This window comes from Stegostoma tigrinum, chromosome 26 (assembly GCF_030684315.1).
Source record: "Stegostoma tigrinum isolate sSteTig4 chromosome 26, sSteTig4.hap1, whole genome shotgun sequence".
NCBI lineage: Eukaryota > Metazoa > Chordata > Chondrichthyes > Orectolobiformes > Stegostomatidae > Stegostoma > Stegostoma tigrinum.
This window is the reverse complement of record NC_081379.1, coordinates 34,391,457-34,404,800: the sequence shown is the minus strand read 5'-3', so window position 1 is coordinate 34,404,800 and position 13,344 is coordinate 34,391,457. Positions and strand designations below refer to the sequence as shown.

Here is a 13,344-nt window from a genome sequence, read left to right as displayed (position 1 = left end):
AGCGCAGAACAGCCATTCGGCCCATCGAGTCTGCGCCGATTCATCCCACTCGCGACATTTATTCTAGCATCTAAGGCGCAATGACACCTCTTAAGGCCAGGGAGCGAGTGAGTTGTTCTCCTTCAGAAATGACTGCCATGTGACCAGCATCAAACCAAAGTCATGAGCTCAAGCCACAAATATCGTTCAAAAAATCAATGTTCGCGGTGCCTTCCTCATGAGAAGTGTTACGTGAGGTTACTGAGGAAAGAATGTCATTGTGGTTGTCCGTTTCGTACGGACAGTAACATTAGTTTTTTAAAAAAATAGATATGAGTAATTAGTTAATAGAAAGAGAATGAACTTGTTCCTTTACTTTTCAAGTGGCAGGTGCAGAATCCGTCGTTCCGCTGACGCAGTGAAGGTTGCTTGAGAGTGCAACTCAGTCCCAAACTTGGGCTGTACAAATCATCGGAATGTGAAGGAGTTGGATTGGAAAATTGCACTGGTTACATTGTACAAGACATGGGAACAAAACACAGAAAAAAAATGCATGCTTTGAAAATTTGGAATGTAACATTTGTTACCACAATTTTATACCATTACACGTTGACGTTACTGCATGTAATTACAAACACATGATGTTTTTTAAAAAAAATCTTCGTGTCTTCATGTAAATATATTTATGGCGATGTTGGTTACTTTTTTAGTCAGTTATTTCATAGAATTGTTGAAAATTAACATGAACATTCTGAATAAATGCTTCACAACCAGAACAGCCTCTGCAGAGTCACTTAAAATACATTACAAATCCAATGAGTGAAAACAAATATTTAATGAAGATTACCCTCTCCAGTCGACAGAAATAAAAAAAAGAAAATAATTCATTGAATATTACCTGCACAATGTAAATTGTTGCTGAAATAAAACACGCTGGAAAACATTTATTTTGCTTGGTAAGGTATTTTATCAATCATTAAGAGTGGGAAATCTTCACCGAAGAAACGCTGATTTTGAAACATTGTTATGATTATAGTTACACGTGAAGACTGTATACTTTCTTCGCGATAAATAACCGGCAGCTCGATCCCAGCTGTTGCACAGCTGCATTCCCGCATACCCCCGAGGGCTGGTCTCCATGCCACGCTGGCCGTCAGTACACCTGGAAATGTGCCGAGGTGCTCCCGTCCTTCCAGTACCGCAGGCTTTCGCTGACAGCGGTTCGGCACATTGGACAGCTCCTCTCTCGGTCAAACCACAGGCAAGCGCACTCGTCGCAGAAGACGTGCTGGAGAAGACGACGAGAGCAAAGAACAAAGCGCGCACTTAAAAGAAAATCAGGGCACTTAAAAAAAACCACAGGCAGATCCGTGCATGTGAAGCTGCCAGAAATGCACCAGTCAGTGGAGGTAAAAGTCACGTCAACTGGGTACCCAAGCAGCTGAGCTGTTTTATACTAGAACAGTGCTTTTCACGTGTGTGTGTGTGTGTGTGTGTGTGTATGTGTATGTGTATGTGTGTGTGTGTGTGGGTGTGGGTGCGGGGTGTGGGTGGGGGTGGGGGTGGGGTGAGAGGGAGTCGGTGGATGTACACCTTATTTACTGCAATTTCATATTCTAAAAAATTGAACTTTTCGTGAGATCTCCCAATTCACCCACGAAAAATAACAAGCACAAACTCAACTGTGTTGAATTGTGTTGCCGCGAATACAGATGGAAATTGATGGATGGACGAAAAATATTATTATTCTTTTAATCCACAGCTGGGTTTCTGCCAAATGGGTAAAGTTCACAGAAGAGAATAACTTATTCGAAATTGTCATAAATATAAAGACAGAAAATATAGGGGATACTTAGCAAGTCTGGCAGCTTATGTTGAGACAGGAAACAATGGTTTATTTTCCAGGTTGGTTTCCTCTCCACTGAAGGTGCTGGCCAGCTGAGTATTCCCAGCATTGTCTGCTGTTGTAAAGAAATATTCTTTTCTAGAGTTCACAGTATTTTGTTTTCTTTAACGACAGCACACATTCATCTGGCATATTTCAATGTGACAACACCTCAATGTGTTTGACAGGGCAGTTATCAAATTAAAACTGAAAGGAAAGGCACAAAGAATGCTAAGATCAGATGAGCAATAGCTCGGTCAAAGAAGAAGGTTTTGAGTGACTGGATAAGTAGCACTCAGCATCTCAGCCCTTAGCAATTTGACAGCTAAAGGCACAGCTGTCAATGCTGGGCTAAGTTAAAATTGGGGATGTTCACAAACCGGGTAGAAATGTGAAGATCTGGAGACAGCCAGGGTGTTTTGGGAATGGAAGAGATTTCAGAGACAGGGAGGGACAACACAGCGATCTGAAAACAAGGATGAGGATTTTAGAACTGATGTATTGGTTAACCAGGATCCAAACTGTCTAGATTCTATTCCTTCTAAACTAGTGACCATTCAACTTTCCTCTCAGCTCCTGTGTTATTTGATATTATTAACAATTCTTTATCCTTTGGTACTGTCACCTTCTCCTTCAGACAGTGGTGTCATCACTTTTCTTCCACAATAAAATCCTTGATCCCCATCCTTGTAAATTTCTGTCCGATTTCCAAATGCACATTCCTTTCCAAAGTTGTTGCCTCCCAATTCCCTTATTTTTTTTTCCAGAATTTCATTAGGAACCCTCCAGTCTGGTTTTTGCTACCAACACCGTACTGAAACAGCCATTATGATAGTCATAAATGACTTCCTTCTTGACCTGGCTGTAGACGCTGGACAAGGCTGACCACAAAATTCTGTTCCAAACCTTCTCCACCATCCTTGAGCTGGCTAGGTAAGACATTCATATAATTAAAAAATAAAATCTGAGAATGTGGGTGTTGCTGACAAGACTAATATTTTTATTGTGTATCTTAATTAATCTTGGAAAGGTAATATTTAGCGATGTTTGTGAGCTGATACTGTACATCTAGTATAGGTACACTCACAGCGCTATTAGGAAATTCCAGGATTTTGACTCAGACACAATGAAAGAATGGCAAAGCAGGTCCAAGAAAACATGGTGTGTGACTTAGAGGCAAACTTGCAGGTGGCAGTGTTCGCTTACATCTGCTGCTCTTAGTTTTCTAGGTGGTACAGGTTGTTGGTATGGAAGGTTTTGACTAAAAAGCCTAGGTGAATTAGTATGCATCTTGGAGATGGTGCACAGTGTTGTCACTTTCACATCAGTGGTAAAGACAGTGAATGTTGTAGATGCTGGATGGGATGCCAGTCAAGCAAACTGCTTTGTCCTGGATAATGCTGAGTTTCTTGAGTGTTATTTGAGTGCACTAATGCAAGCAAGTGGAGAGCAGCCCATCACATTCCAAACTTGGATCTTATAGATTATGAACAGGCTGTAGGAAGTCTGTAGATGAGTTACTCAACAAAGAATTCCATTCCCCTAATCAACTTTTGTACCCAGCGTGTTTATTTGAATAGTTCCCTTCAGGTTTTGGTCAATGGTAGCTCTCAAAATATTGATAATGGGTGATTCGGTAATGGTAATGGCATTGAACATCAAGGGGATATGGTTAAATTCTCTCTTGTTGAGATGGTCATTGACCACATCTATATGCTGCAAATGTCCCTTGCCACTTATTAACCCAAGTTACCATTCTTATCTATCTGGTTGTTGACAGGGAATCAAATGCAATGATTTCTCTTGCCACACCTACATTGATACTCTTGGTATCTCTCAAGGGTCTATTCCCTACTCCTCCTACTTATTATTATACGTCAAGATGTAAAGCCGAATACAGCACATTGATCAACAAGAGTCTTTTATATGCTGGAAATAAGACCATAAGACGTAGGAGCAGAAATTAGGCCATTTGGCCCACCGAGTCTTGTTCCGCCATTCAAACATGGCTGATAAGTTCCTCAACCCCATTTTCCTGCTTTCTTCCCCCATAACCCTTGATCTCTTTGAAAATCAAGAACCTATCTATTTCAGTCTTAAATGTACTCAATGACCTGGCCTCCACAGCATTCTGTGGCAGTGAATTTCATAGATTCACCACTCTCTGGCTGAAGTAGTTTCTCCTCATCTCCCTTTTAGAAGGTCTTCCCTTTACTCTAAGGCTGTGGCCTCAGGTCCTAGTCTCTCCTACCAATGGAAGCATCTTCCCAACAGCCACTTTGTCCAGGCCATTCAGTATTTTGAAAGTTTCAATTAGATCCCCCCCTCATCCATCTATACTACACTCTCAGTCGGCAAATGTTCCTCATACATTAAGCTTTCCATTCCTGGGACCATTCTCATGAACCTGCTCCAGGATCAGTACATTCTTTCTGAGAAATGGGGCCCAAAACTGCATGCAATACTCAAAATGTAGCCTGACCAGAGCTTTATAAAGCCTCAGTAGTACATCCCTGCTTTTATATTCAAGTCCTCTCAAAATAAATGCCAACACTGCATTTGCCTTCCTGACTACTGACACAACCTGCAAGTTTACCTTGAGAGAATCCTGAACTAGAAGTCCCAAGTCACTTTCTACTTCAGACTTCTGAATTTTCTCCCCATTTAGAAAATAGTCTATGCTTTTATTCTTCTTACCAAAGTGCATGACCTCACACTTTCCCACGTTGTACTCCATCTGCCATTTCTTTTCCCACTCTCCTAACCTGGCCAAGTCCTTCTGCAGACTCACCATGACCTCAATGCTACCTGTCCCCCCACCTAGCTTTGTATCCTCTGCAAACTTAGCCAGAATGCCCACAGTTCCTTCGTCTAGATCATTAATGTACAAAGTGAAAAGTTGTGGCCCCAACACTGAAACTTGCAGAACTCCACTTGTCACCAGCTGCCATCCTGAGAAAGACCCCTTTATCCCCCTTCTCTGCTTTCTGCCAGACAACCAATCTTCAATCCATGCTAGCAACTTGCCTTTAATACCATGGGCCCTAAACTTACTCAGCAGCCTCCTGTGTGGCACCTTATCAAAGGCCTTCTTGAAGTCCAGGTATATAACAGCCAATGGCTCTCCGTGGTCTGCCCTGCTCATTGTTTCCTCCAAGAATTCTAGCAGATTTATCAGACATGACCTTCCCTTGATGAAACCATGCTAACTTTGCCCTATTTTACTATACACTTCCAAATATTCAGCAAAAATCACCACAAAAGACACAGAAAATGTTGGAAATACTCAGGTTAGGTGACCTCTGTGGAAAATAATTAATGTCTGAGATTTTAAAAATCTCAAAAGGTTATTAACAACAAGCAATGTTAACTGTTTCACTTTCCATAGATACTGCCTGACTCTGTTGATTGTTTCCAACATATTGAATTTCTTATTGCACTAAGCTTCGAGCTGCACTGTGCACTGCATAATAATCATCCAATGATCTTCTTTTCCACTGTCTCTTTACATATTTCCACAATTATATTTTTGTCGCATTTCCCAATGCAACAATGATAAACGCTACTTAAATATGTATCATCAGGGTTGTTGCCTGGTAATGACTGACGTACATTTGTAATAGAGATTATTGCTAATATTGCATTTGTGGATCAGGTAATTAAAATCTTGAAAGTTTTCCTGAGCAAGATTTCAGCCAGTGCTGACAATGCCAGATTTAACAATTCATCAAGGACATCATTGATTTGAACACAGAACAATTATCCTTTACATGTCGGTTAAAAACAATCGAAGGTCTGTCTGTTTACCCCTCCTTCCCCCTACCTGGCAAATCAACACCACAGGTTCTCGAAATTCTGCCTGGCAGATCGGACAGATATCTCCAGCTTCACTGCACTGCTGGCTGGTAGCTCGTACACCACAGCTCTGCCAAAAGAGAAGGCAATTGCAGTGAGAAGCACAGCTTTTATATTGCTGTGTTCCAACACAAATGAGATGCAGATTATTGTCAATACTAAGACTCCTTTTTAAGAAAAGCCGTGATTTTGGAGCTGTTTTTAAATATATTTTCCAATATTATGGCAATTTTTGGAAACCGCAGATGTATTTGGGGCAACTGATGATAGACATGAAATAAGTCATTGTTCCCAATAAGAAATTACATCTAAAAACCAATATAAAAGTTTCACCTTGTGTAACAGAAGTACAGCTGACATAATGCTAATTGTGCTGATATAACACCAACAGGACCCTTTCATCGTTCTTAAGTCAGAGCTGTATAATCTAATTAGAATAGACTTCACATCCAACCTTGTAACATAAATGCTCCTCTTGAATTGATTACATCATCAGTAGCTGTAAAATTAACACAGCATTTTGTCTCAGACATCAATTATGCTGTAAAGTTCCACAATCTTTTTTTTGCTGGAATGGTTATCTTGACTTGGTACAAATTTTGCTTCTGCCCCCACTTAAAAATTTATTTTCTTCTTCATTATTACCTTACCTTCTTCATTACTATACTATACCCCCTCTCTTGCAAAGATAGCAAGTTGACCTGCTCCCAGGCATTTTGCCAATGCCATTTATCATCTCCCTTTGTTGTTCTGATAAGATAGTACTGCTTGTTTTACATAACTGACTTGCTCATCCACTTTAGAGGGCAACAAGAGTCAACGACTTAGTGAGAAATTGGAATCTCATGCGGGGCAGACCATGTAGGAATAGCAAGTTTCCTTTCCTGAAGGACAGTCATGCACCAGCTGGGTTTTTAACCACAATCTGGCAGGCTTTTCAGTCATTGAAATGCTGCCAGTTCCACAAATTATCAGATTTATTGAATTCAATTTTGTAATGAGATTTGGGTTCTGAAAGACTATTCCAATCCTTGACTTGGTACACTACTGTACTTGTATTCACATGCCCATGATTGAGAACATAAACAGGTCTCATCCTAGCAGTATGTGATTCATGTAATCTTGACTGGAATCATGCTTGCATCTCTGCCTTTTGCTCATAACTCTTTCCCTAGCCAGCCTGGAGTTTCTACAAGCTCAAAGCAGCATTTGAGAATTTATAAAATGCGTCAAAGAGATCAAAGGAACCTGTTGATACTTTTAAAAGGTACATACTACATATAACTGGAGTTAGGATCACATGATGTCAAACCCAGCACTGTTAAATTGTCTGAGGGGGTCTTATTGCTTTGAAATCAGACTTGGGCCTAATTCTGAAGTGGTACTGCCATGCTTGCGTAGCTATAAGACAGGTGTTCCTTGGTCCTCCTACCTGACCTCTAACTGTCTTTTCCTGAAGGCAATAAGTCATGCTAGGTATAACTACACTAGCATTAATAAGGTCTCCATTACCTTATTCATTCAGATATACTGCATTTTTCAGCATGAACAGAGTGTTCATGATGTAATAAATCACAGCTGGCATCATAAATATTGAACACTGCCCACACATAAACTGTTTCAACCTGCAGTCACTGGCTAGTAATAAAGAAGTAGATTCCTTTCAAATTTCCCAGTCCATCCTTACACAGGAATAGATGGAATCATTGAATGGTTACAACAAAGGAGGAGACCATTCAGTCCATCAAGTTCACTTTGGCTGTCTGTAAGAGAAATTCAGCTAACCCTCCTCTTCTGCTGTTTCTCCAAAAGCCTACAATTACTTTTCCTTCAGGTATTTATTCTATTCCTTTTGAAAGCCAGTACTGAATTTGCCTCTTTCACACCCTTAGGCAGTGAATTTCAGATCCTAACCACTTGTTGCACAAAAAAAAGCATTCCCTCATGTCCCTCTGGTTCTACTGTCAATCAAATCAAATGCATGTCCTCTGGTTTTCAACTCTTCCACTAATGGTAATAGTTTCACTCTATGTACTTCATCTTTCTTTATTTTGTATCAAATCTTCATTCAATGTTTTGTTCTTTGAAGAGAACAATCCCAGCTTCATGTCATTGATTCCATGGATGAGGAACTTCATTCTATTGAATCTTTTCTGCATCCTGTCAAACCTTCATAACTTCCCTACTTGCAAAGCCCAGGATTGCTCACCATACTGTAGTTGAGGCTGAATTATTGTGTTATAAAAGATTAATTATAACTATTACTTCCTTGTATATGTACTCTGTGCCTCAATTTATAAAGTCTAAGATTGCATATGCCTTTTTAATAATTTTCTTTACTTGCCCTGCTTTTGAGAATGATTTGAGCACATATACCTCCAGATCTCCCTGTTCTTGCAAAACCCTTAGAATTGCACCTTTAATTAAATTGCTTCTCCTCATTCTTCCTACAAAAAATGTATTACTTTGCATTTCAATTATTCAGATTTCATCTGCTGTCTGTTTGCCCATCCTACCAACCTGTTACCCTGAGGTTTATCACCATCTTCAGCAATACTACCACATTTTGTGTCATTTGCAAATGTTGAAATTCTGCCCTTTACACTCAAGTCTAAATTGTAGCATATATCAAGGATAGCAGCGGTCCTAGGTCCAAATCATGGGAAACCCCACTTTATTACTTTCTCTAGTCTGAAAAACAACAGTTCACTGCTTCATTCTAAGACGAAATTCTGTAAACCTTCCTTCGCCAAAACTTACTAACACGGAAATGTGAGAAGAAGCATACTCATAAATATATTTTAACAACTCGAATGAGCTGCCAGAGGAAGTGGTGGAGGCTGGTACTATTACAACACTTAAAAGGCATCTGGATGGGTATATGAATAGAAAGGGTTTAGAGGGATATGGGCCAAATGCTGGAAAATGAGACTAGATTTATTTAGGCTATCCGGTTGGCATGGATGAGATGGACTGAAGGGTCTGTTTCCATGCTGTACAGTTCTATGAACCTAATTAATGTTTATTGATGAATAATAAGACAGATTCACAACTTCTAGCAGATTTTTGTACAGAATGAGAGCACTTGCATGAAATTAGTATGCACTGATTAACATGCTTCAATGGCATTGTTCCCTGCTTTGGAATTTTGAATGTATGTACTCTGATCAAATTCACATCTCAGGTTTTACAGTAACATTAAATAATGTTAATGAAACATATCTGAAAATAAAATTTAGCTCAGATTTAAAACAAAACACATTTAAAATATACCTTCTGCTTCACTTTTTTTGCATTATTATTAGGCATCACCGTAACTTTAATAAGAGATTAAGACAGACCTCTTGCTGCCATGTCTCTCATTATGGCTTCCAGGGATGTAGCAGCAGCAACAGGTGAAGTGCTCTTCAATGTTCCCTTCCACCCCATAAAGAAATACATGGTTTCCAAATAATACTTTTCTTGTTACAAGTATAGGTGGTGGTGAAAAATGCTTCTGTAGCTCAAACACAATTTACCTGCGATTTACACAAGATCTTCAAGGCCTTTCGCAAACCCGCTATTCGACCACAGACGTCCAAGAGCTGCAGCAATTTGCAAACAGACGATATGCAATCAGTCAAAAGGAAGAAAATTGGATAAATTGTCAAAAATAAGCAGCACACAACAGAACAAAAAGTTCCCTCCTGCCATTGTGATTTGAAACATTTTCATTGTTTGCACTTTGTAACAAGATTGTGTATTTGATTATCAAAGGAGATACACACAATCTTACAACAAATTTCAAACTGCAAACATTATGTCCAAAATGTCTTTGTAGCTGCTCCGCTAGTTCTTTGGAAGAGATTGAACCAAGTCAGCAGGGCTGTGAGAAAGAAGTCAGAATATCAGAAATGGCTACCAGGGTGCACAAAGTACAGGGAGAGCCAGAATAGACAGCAGGAAGTGAACAGGTGGTGTCAAAATAAGGGATCGTTGAGGAATTAAACCATTGTAATTCTAGGTTATAATGCATGTTTGTGAATACAAGGATAAAAGAGGCCACTGGGCTGCTTTCTCATAAGAGTGAGATAACTGGTGGTGGTTCTACTGTCACCTGACAGTCACCATGCCTCAGGTGAGAGAAGACATTAAGAAGGCAAGTTCTTCACAGTAACCTCAGCTGGTGCAGGAATTGAACCCACTCTGCATTGCAAACTGCTATCCAGCCATCTGAGCTAACTGACCCCAAATGTAAGGAGTATAGTAAGTAAGACAGCCAAGATACAGTCACAGATTGTCACGTGGAATTATAGTGTATGGTTCTTACAGAGACCTGGCTTAAGGAAAAGCATGATTGAATATTAAATATTCCCGATACTGGTATTCAGGAAGGATTGGAAAGGAAGAAAAGGAGGGGTGGGGATTTGTGAAGAACAGAACTGCAGTCTTGCAGAAAAAGAATGCCCCAGGAATTCAAAGACAAAAGGGGCCTGCAGTCTTAAATTGTGAGCAGGAAAATTTTCTACAGCAGTATGTGATCAGTCCAATCAGAAAGTGGCACTGCTTGACCTGTTTTTTTGGAATGATGTGGGCCAAATAGACCAAGTGTCTGTGGGGAACATTTAGGTGGCAGTGATCATTTTGTCATAAGGTGTGGATGATAGTAGAAAAGAACAGTAAGCAATCTAGACTAAGAGTGGGAGAGCTCATTTCAATGTGGCAAGAACAAAATGTAGCTGATGCAGTTCTAACATAGTCCATAGATCTGGCATAGAACTAAAGCACAGGCAAAGGTCCTTCAGCCCATCGAGACTGCACTGTTCAAGAAAAAAAACCCTCCATTTTCTAATTCCATTTCCCAGTATTTGATCAATAGCGTGTATACCTTCACATCATATGTGTGCATCTAAATACTATATTTAATTTAGGAAGGATTTTTGCCTCTACCACACTTACAGGCAGTGAGGTTCAGAGTGTCACCATCCTCTAGGTGAGACTTTTTACTACATCCTCTCCAAATCCCCTACCCCTTATCTCAAATCTATGCTCCTGGTCATTGATCCCTAGTCAAGCCATTCAACCTCAAAATGGAAAGTTATGGCAAACAAAATCCAGAGATTTCTAGATGAAAAAAGAGATTAAGATAAGAAAACATTGGTTACGACAGATGTCAGTCAGGAAAACAATTGATAACCAAGCTGAACACAGGATGCTCAGAAGAGAAGTGAAAAAGCAAATTAAAAAAAGAGGGTTTCTGAAAGGGACTGGCAGCTAACATAAAAGGGAATCCTGAACTCTCCTTTTGACACAAATAGTAAAAGAGTGGTAAAAGGAAAAACAAGGCAATTCAGCATGAAAAAGGAGATTCACACATGGAAGCAGGGGTCATAACTGATGTATTAAATGCAAACTTTGCACCTGACTTTATCAAAGGAGCAGCTGCTACCTAGGCCAGATTAACAGAGAATGAAATTCAGATACTGGAAAGATTCAAAATTGATAAGGGGTTGGTATTGGATAGATTTCAGTACTTAAAATGGACATGACACCAGGATCAGATGAAATGAATCTAAGAATACTGAACGGAGTGAGTGTGGAAACTGTGGCCAGCTGACACTGTCCAAACCTTTTCAGTCTTCCTTAAACTTAGGAATCTTGCATGAATTGCAAACGTGAAGCCCTGTTCAAAGAAAAGTGCAAGAATAAGCCAGCAATTATAGACTTTGGTTGTGATGAAACTTCCAGAATCAATAATTCAGGGTAGAATTAATTGTCACATGGATAAATGGAGTTCCCTAGGGTTTGCTACTGGCACCTTTGTTTTTCTTGATTGGCAGGCACAGTTTCCATTTTTCCAGAGAGACAAAACTTGGAAAAATTGTAAAGTGTGAGGAAGGCTGTGCAGTACTACAAAAGGACAGTGACAAGTTGGTGGACAGGACAGACAGGTCACAGATGATGTTTAAAATGGAAAAATGTGAGATGAGATATTTTGGTAGAAGGAACATGGCTAGACAGCATAAAAGAAAAGGCACTACTCTAAAGGTTGTCTAGGGGCAGCAAGATCTGGGTGTATATGTACTCAAGTCATTAAATGTAACGGGACAAATGAGGACAGCAGGTAATAAAGGAATAGTTTTCTTGTGTTTATTAATAGGAATATAAAACACGAGGACAATGAGGTTACACTAAACAGGGACAGAATAGTAGTTAGGCCTCATCTGAAGTACTGTGCACAGTGTAGGAAAAACACTTCAGGAAAAATGCAAATGCATTGAAAAAAAGGTACCGAACAGATTAATGGGCATAGTTCCACAGATGAGAAACTTTAACGATGAAGATGGATTGCTGACATGGGGACTATTTTCCTTGGAGTGGAGAGGACTAAGAGGAAATCTGGCTGAAGTTTTCAAAGGCGTGAGGGCTCTTGACAGAGTAGATTGGGAGAAACCATTCATACTTGTACAAGAGTTCAGAACAAGAAATCACAGGCTTAAAACATTTTGCAAAAGGAACAAATGTTGTGGAAACAAACACCTGATCACAGTAATTAGTTAGGGCCTGGAATGAACTTCTTGAAGAATGGTGGAGTTAGGTTCTATTGAGGCTCTTAGGTAAGTGCTAGATTATTATCCAAACTGAAACAATTTGCAAGAGTATGGAGAAAATGACAGAAGATTGGTGCTAGATCATAATCCTCAATTGGAGACCATTGCACATACGATGCATCAAATGGCTCTCTTATGCACTGCAAGAATTCTGTGATTCTATCAAGTATGCCCAAGTTACAAGTGTTCTAAATTGCACCTACCAGTCTTGTTTTGGTACTTATTTAGTGAAACTATTAGTTACTTTAAGAAGATTACTTCTGCAGAATACATATTGGGGGTAAAAGCTGGAGGAGTCTCAATGGCCAATAGGCAATAAATCTACTTTTAATCTCATATCACATACCACAATTTTTCATTGAATGAATTCAAATTGAAAATATGTTCTTTGTAATCTACATGAAAGTAAAAGCAAGAAAATGTTTCTGAATACTCACCTTACAAAGACTGTACAGAACAATCAGGGTGCCTTCTAACAGGTAACTATTGATGGAGTCTTCTCCCATTATGCATTTGTACCACAGCTGTACAGGCATCAAGGATCTCAATAATTGGCTCATTTCTTCTATTAGGAGGTAAAGTGTTCCCTGCAAAAATGATTTTAAAAGAGTTAATTTTACACAAATTTTATTTTTACTTCTGAGCCAACCATATACTTCTATTCCAGTGTCAGCGCATATAGTGATGTCACTTTGTTCAGTAATGCATTGCAAGTTTTAATCAATTCATAAGTTTAAAACGGATCACAGGAATGAAGTGTAAGATTATTCTTGATTTTAAAAAAAATCATCACCCCCACATACATAATTAAAAAAAAAATCTCCCTGGTAAATGTTTAACCCAAACTTGTTCATTGCAGCTTGAATGATGGACCCAATATTCAGTCTGTTAAGTCTGTCACCTGTTCTAGCTTGGAATTCTTCCAGTCTGTGTACAGGTAGGGATCATTTAGTTCACCCCACTAACAAGTAAAACACCAAACTAGGAATTTATCAGAAATGCTAATCTACCACTTTTTAAATCTAATTTGCCCCT

The 13,344-nt window shown here is 39.4% G+C and overlaps 1 protein-coding gene across 2 annotated transcripts in view; it reads right to left on the bottom strand.

The window, feature by feature from the left end:
* Positions 1-566: 566 nt before the first annotated feature.
* Positions 567-13,344, bottom strand: part of rnft2 (ring finger protein, transmembrane 2) — a 56,077-nt gene continuing 43,299 nt past the window's right edge. The window contains exons 7-10 of one of the 2 annotated variants that reach the window (XM_048556289.2): positions 12,747-12,896; positions 9,238-9,303; positions 5,688-5,789; positions 567-1,267 (exon numbers count right to left, since the gene is read on the bottom strand). In XM_048556289.2, the coding sequence (XP_048412246.1) occupies positions 1,133-1,267; positions 5,688-5,789; positions 9,238-9,303; positions 12,747-12,896 (453 nt within the window). In that variant the 3' untranslated portion in view covers positions 567-1,132. The remainder of the gene's footprint in view (positions 1,268-5,687; positions 5,790-9,237; positions 9,304-12,746; positions 12,897-13,344) is intronic. The other variant, XM_048556288.2, reaches the window with a different exon arrangement.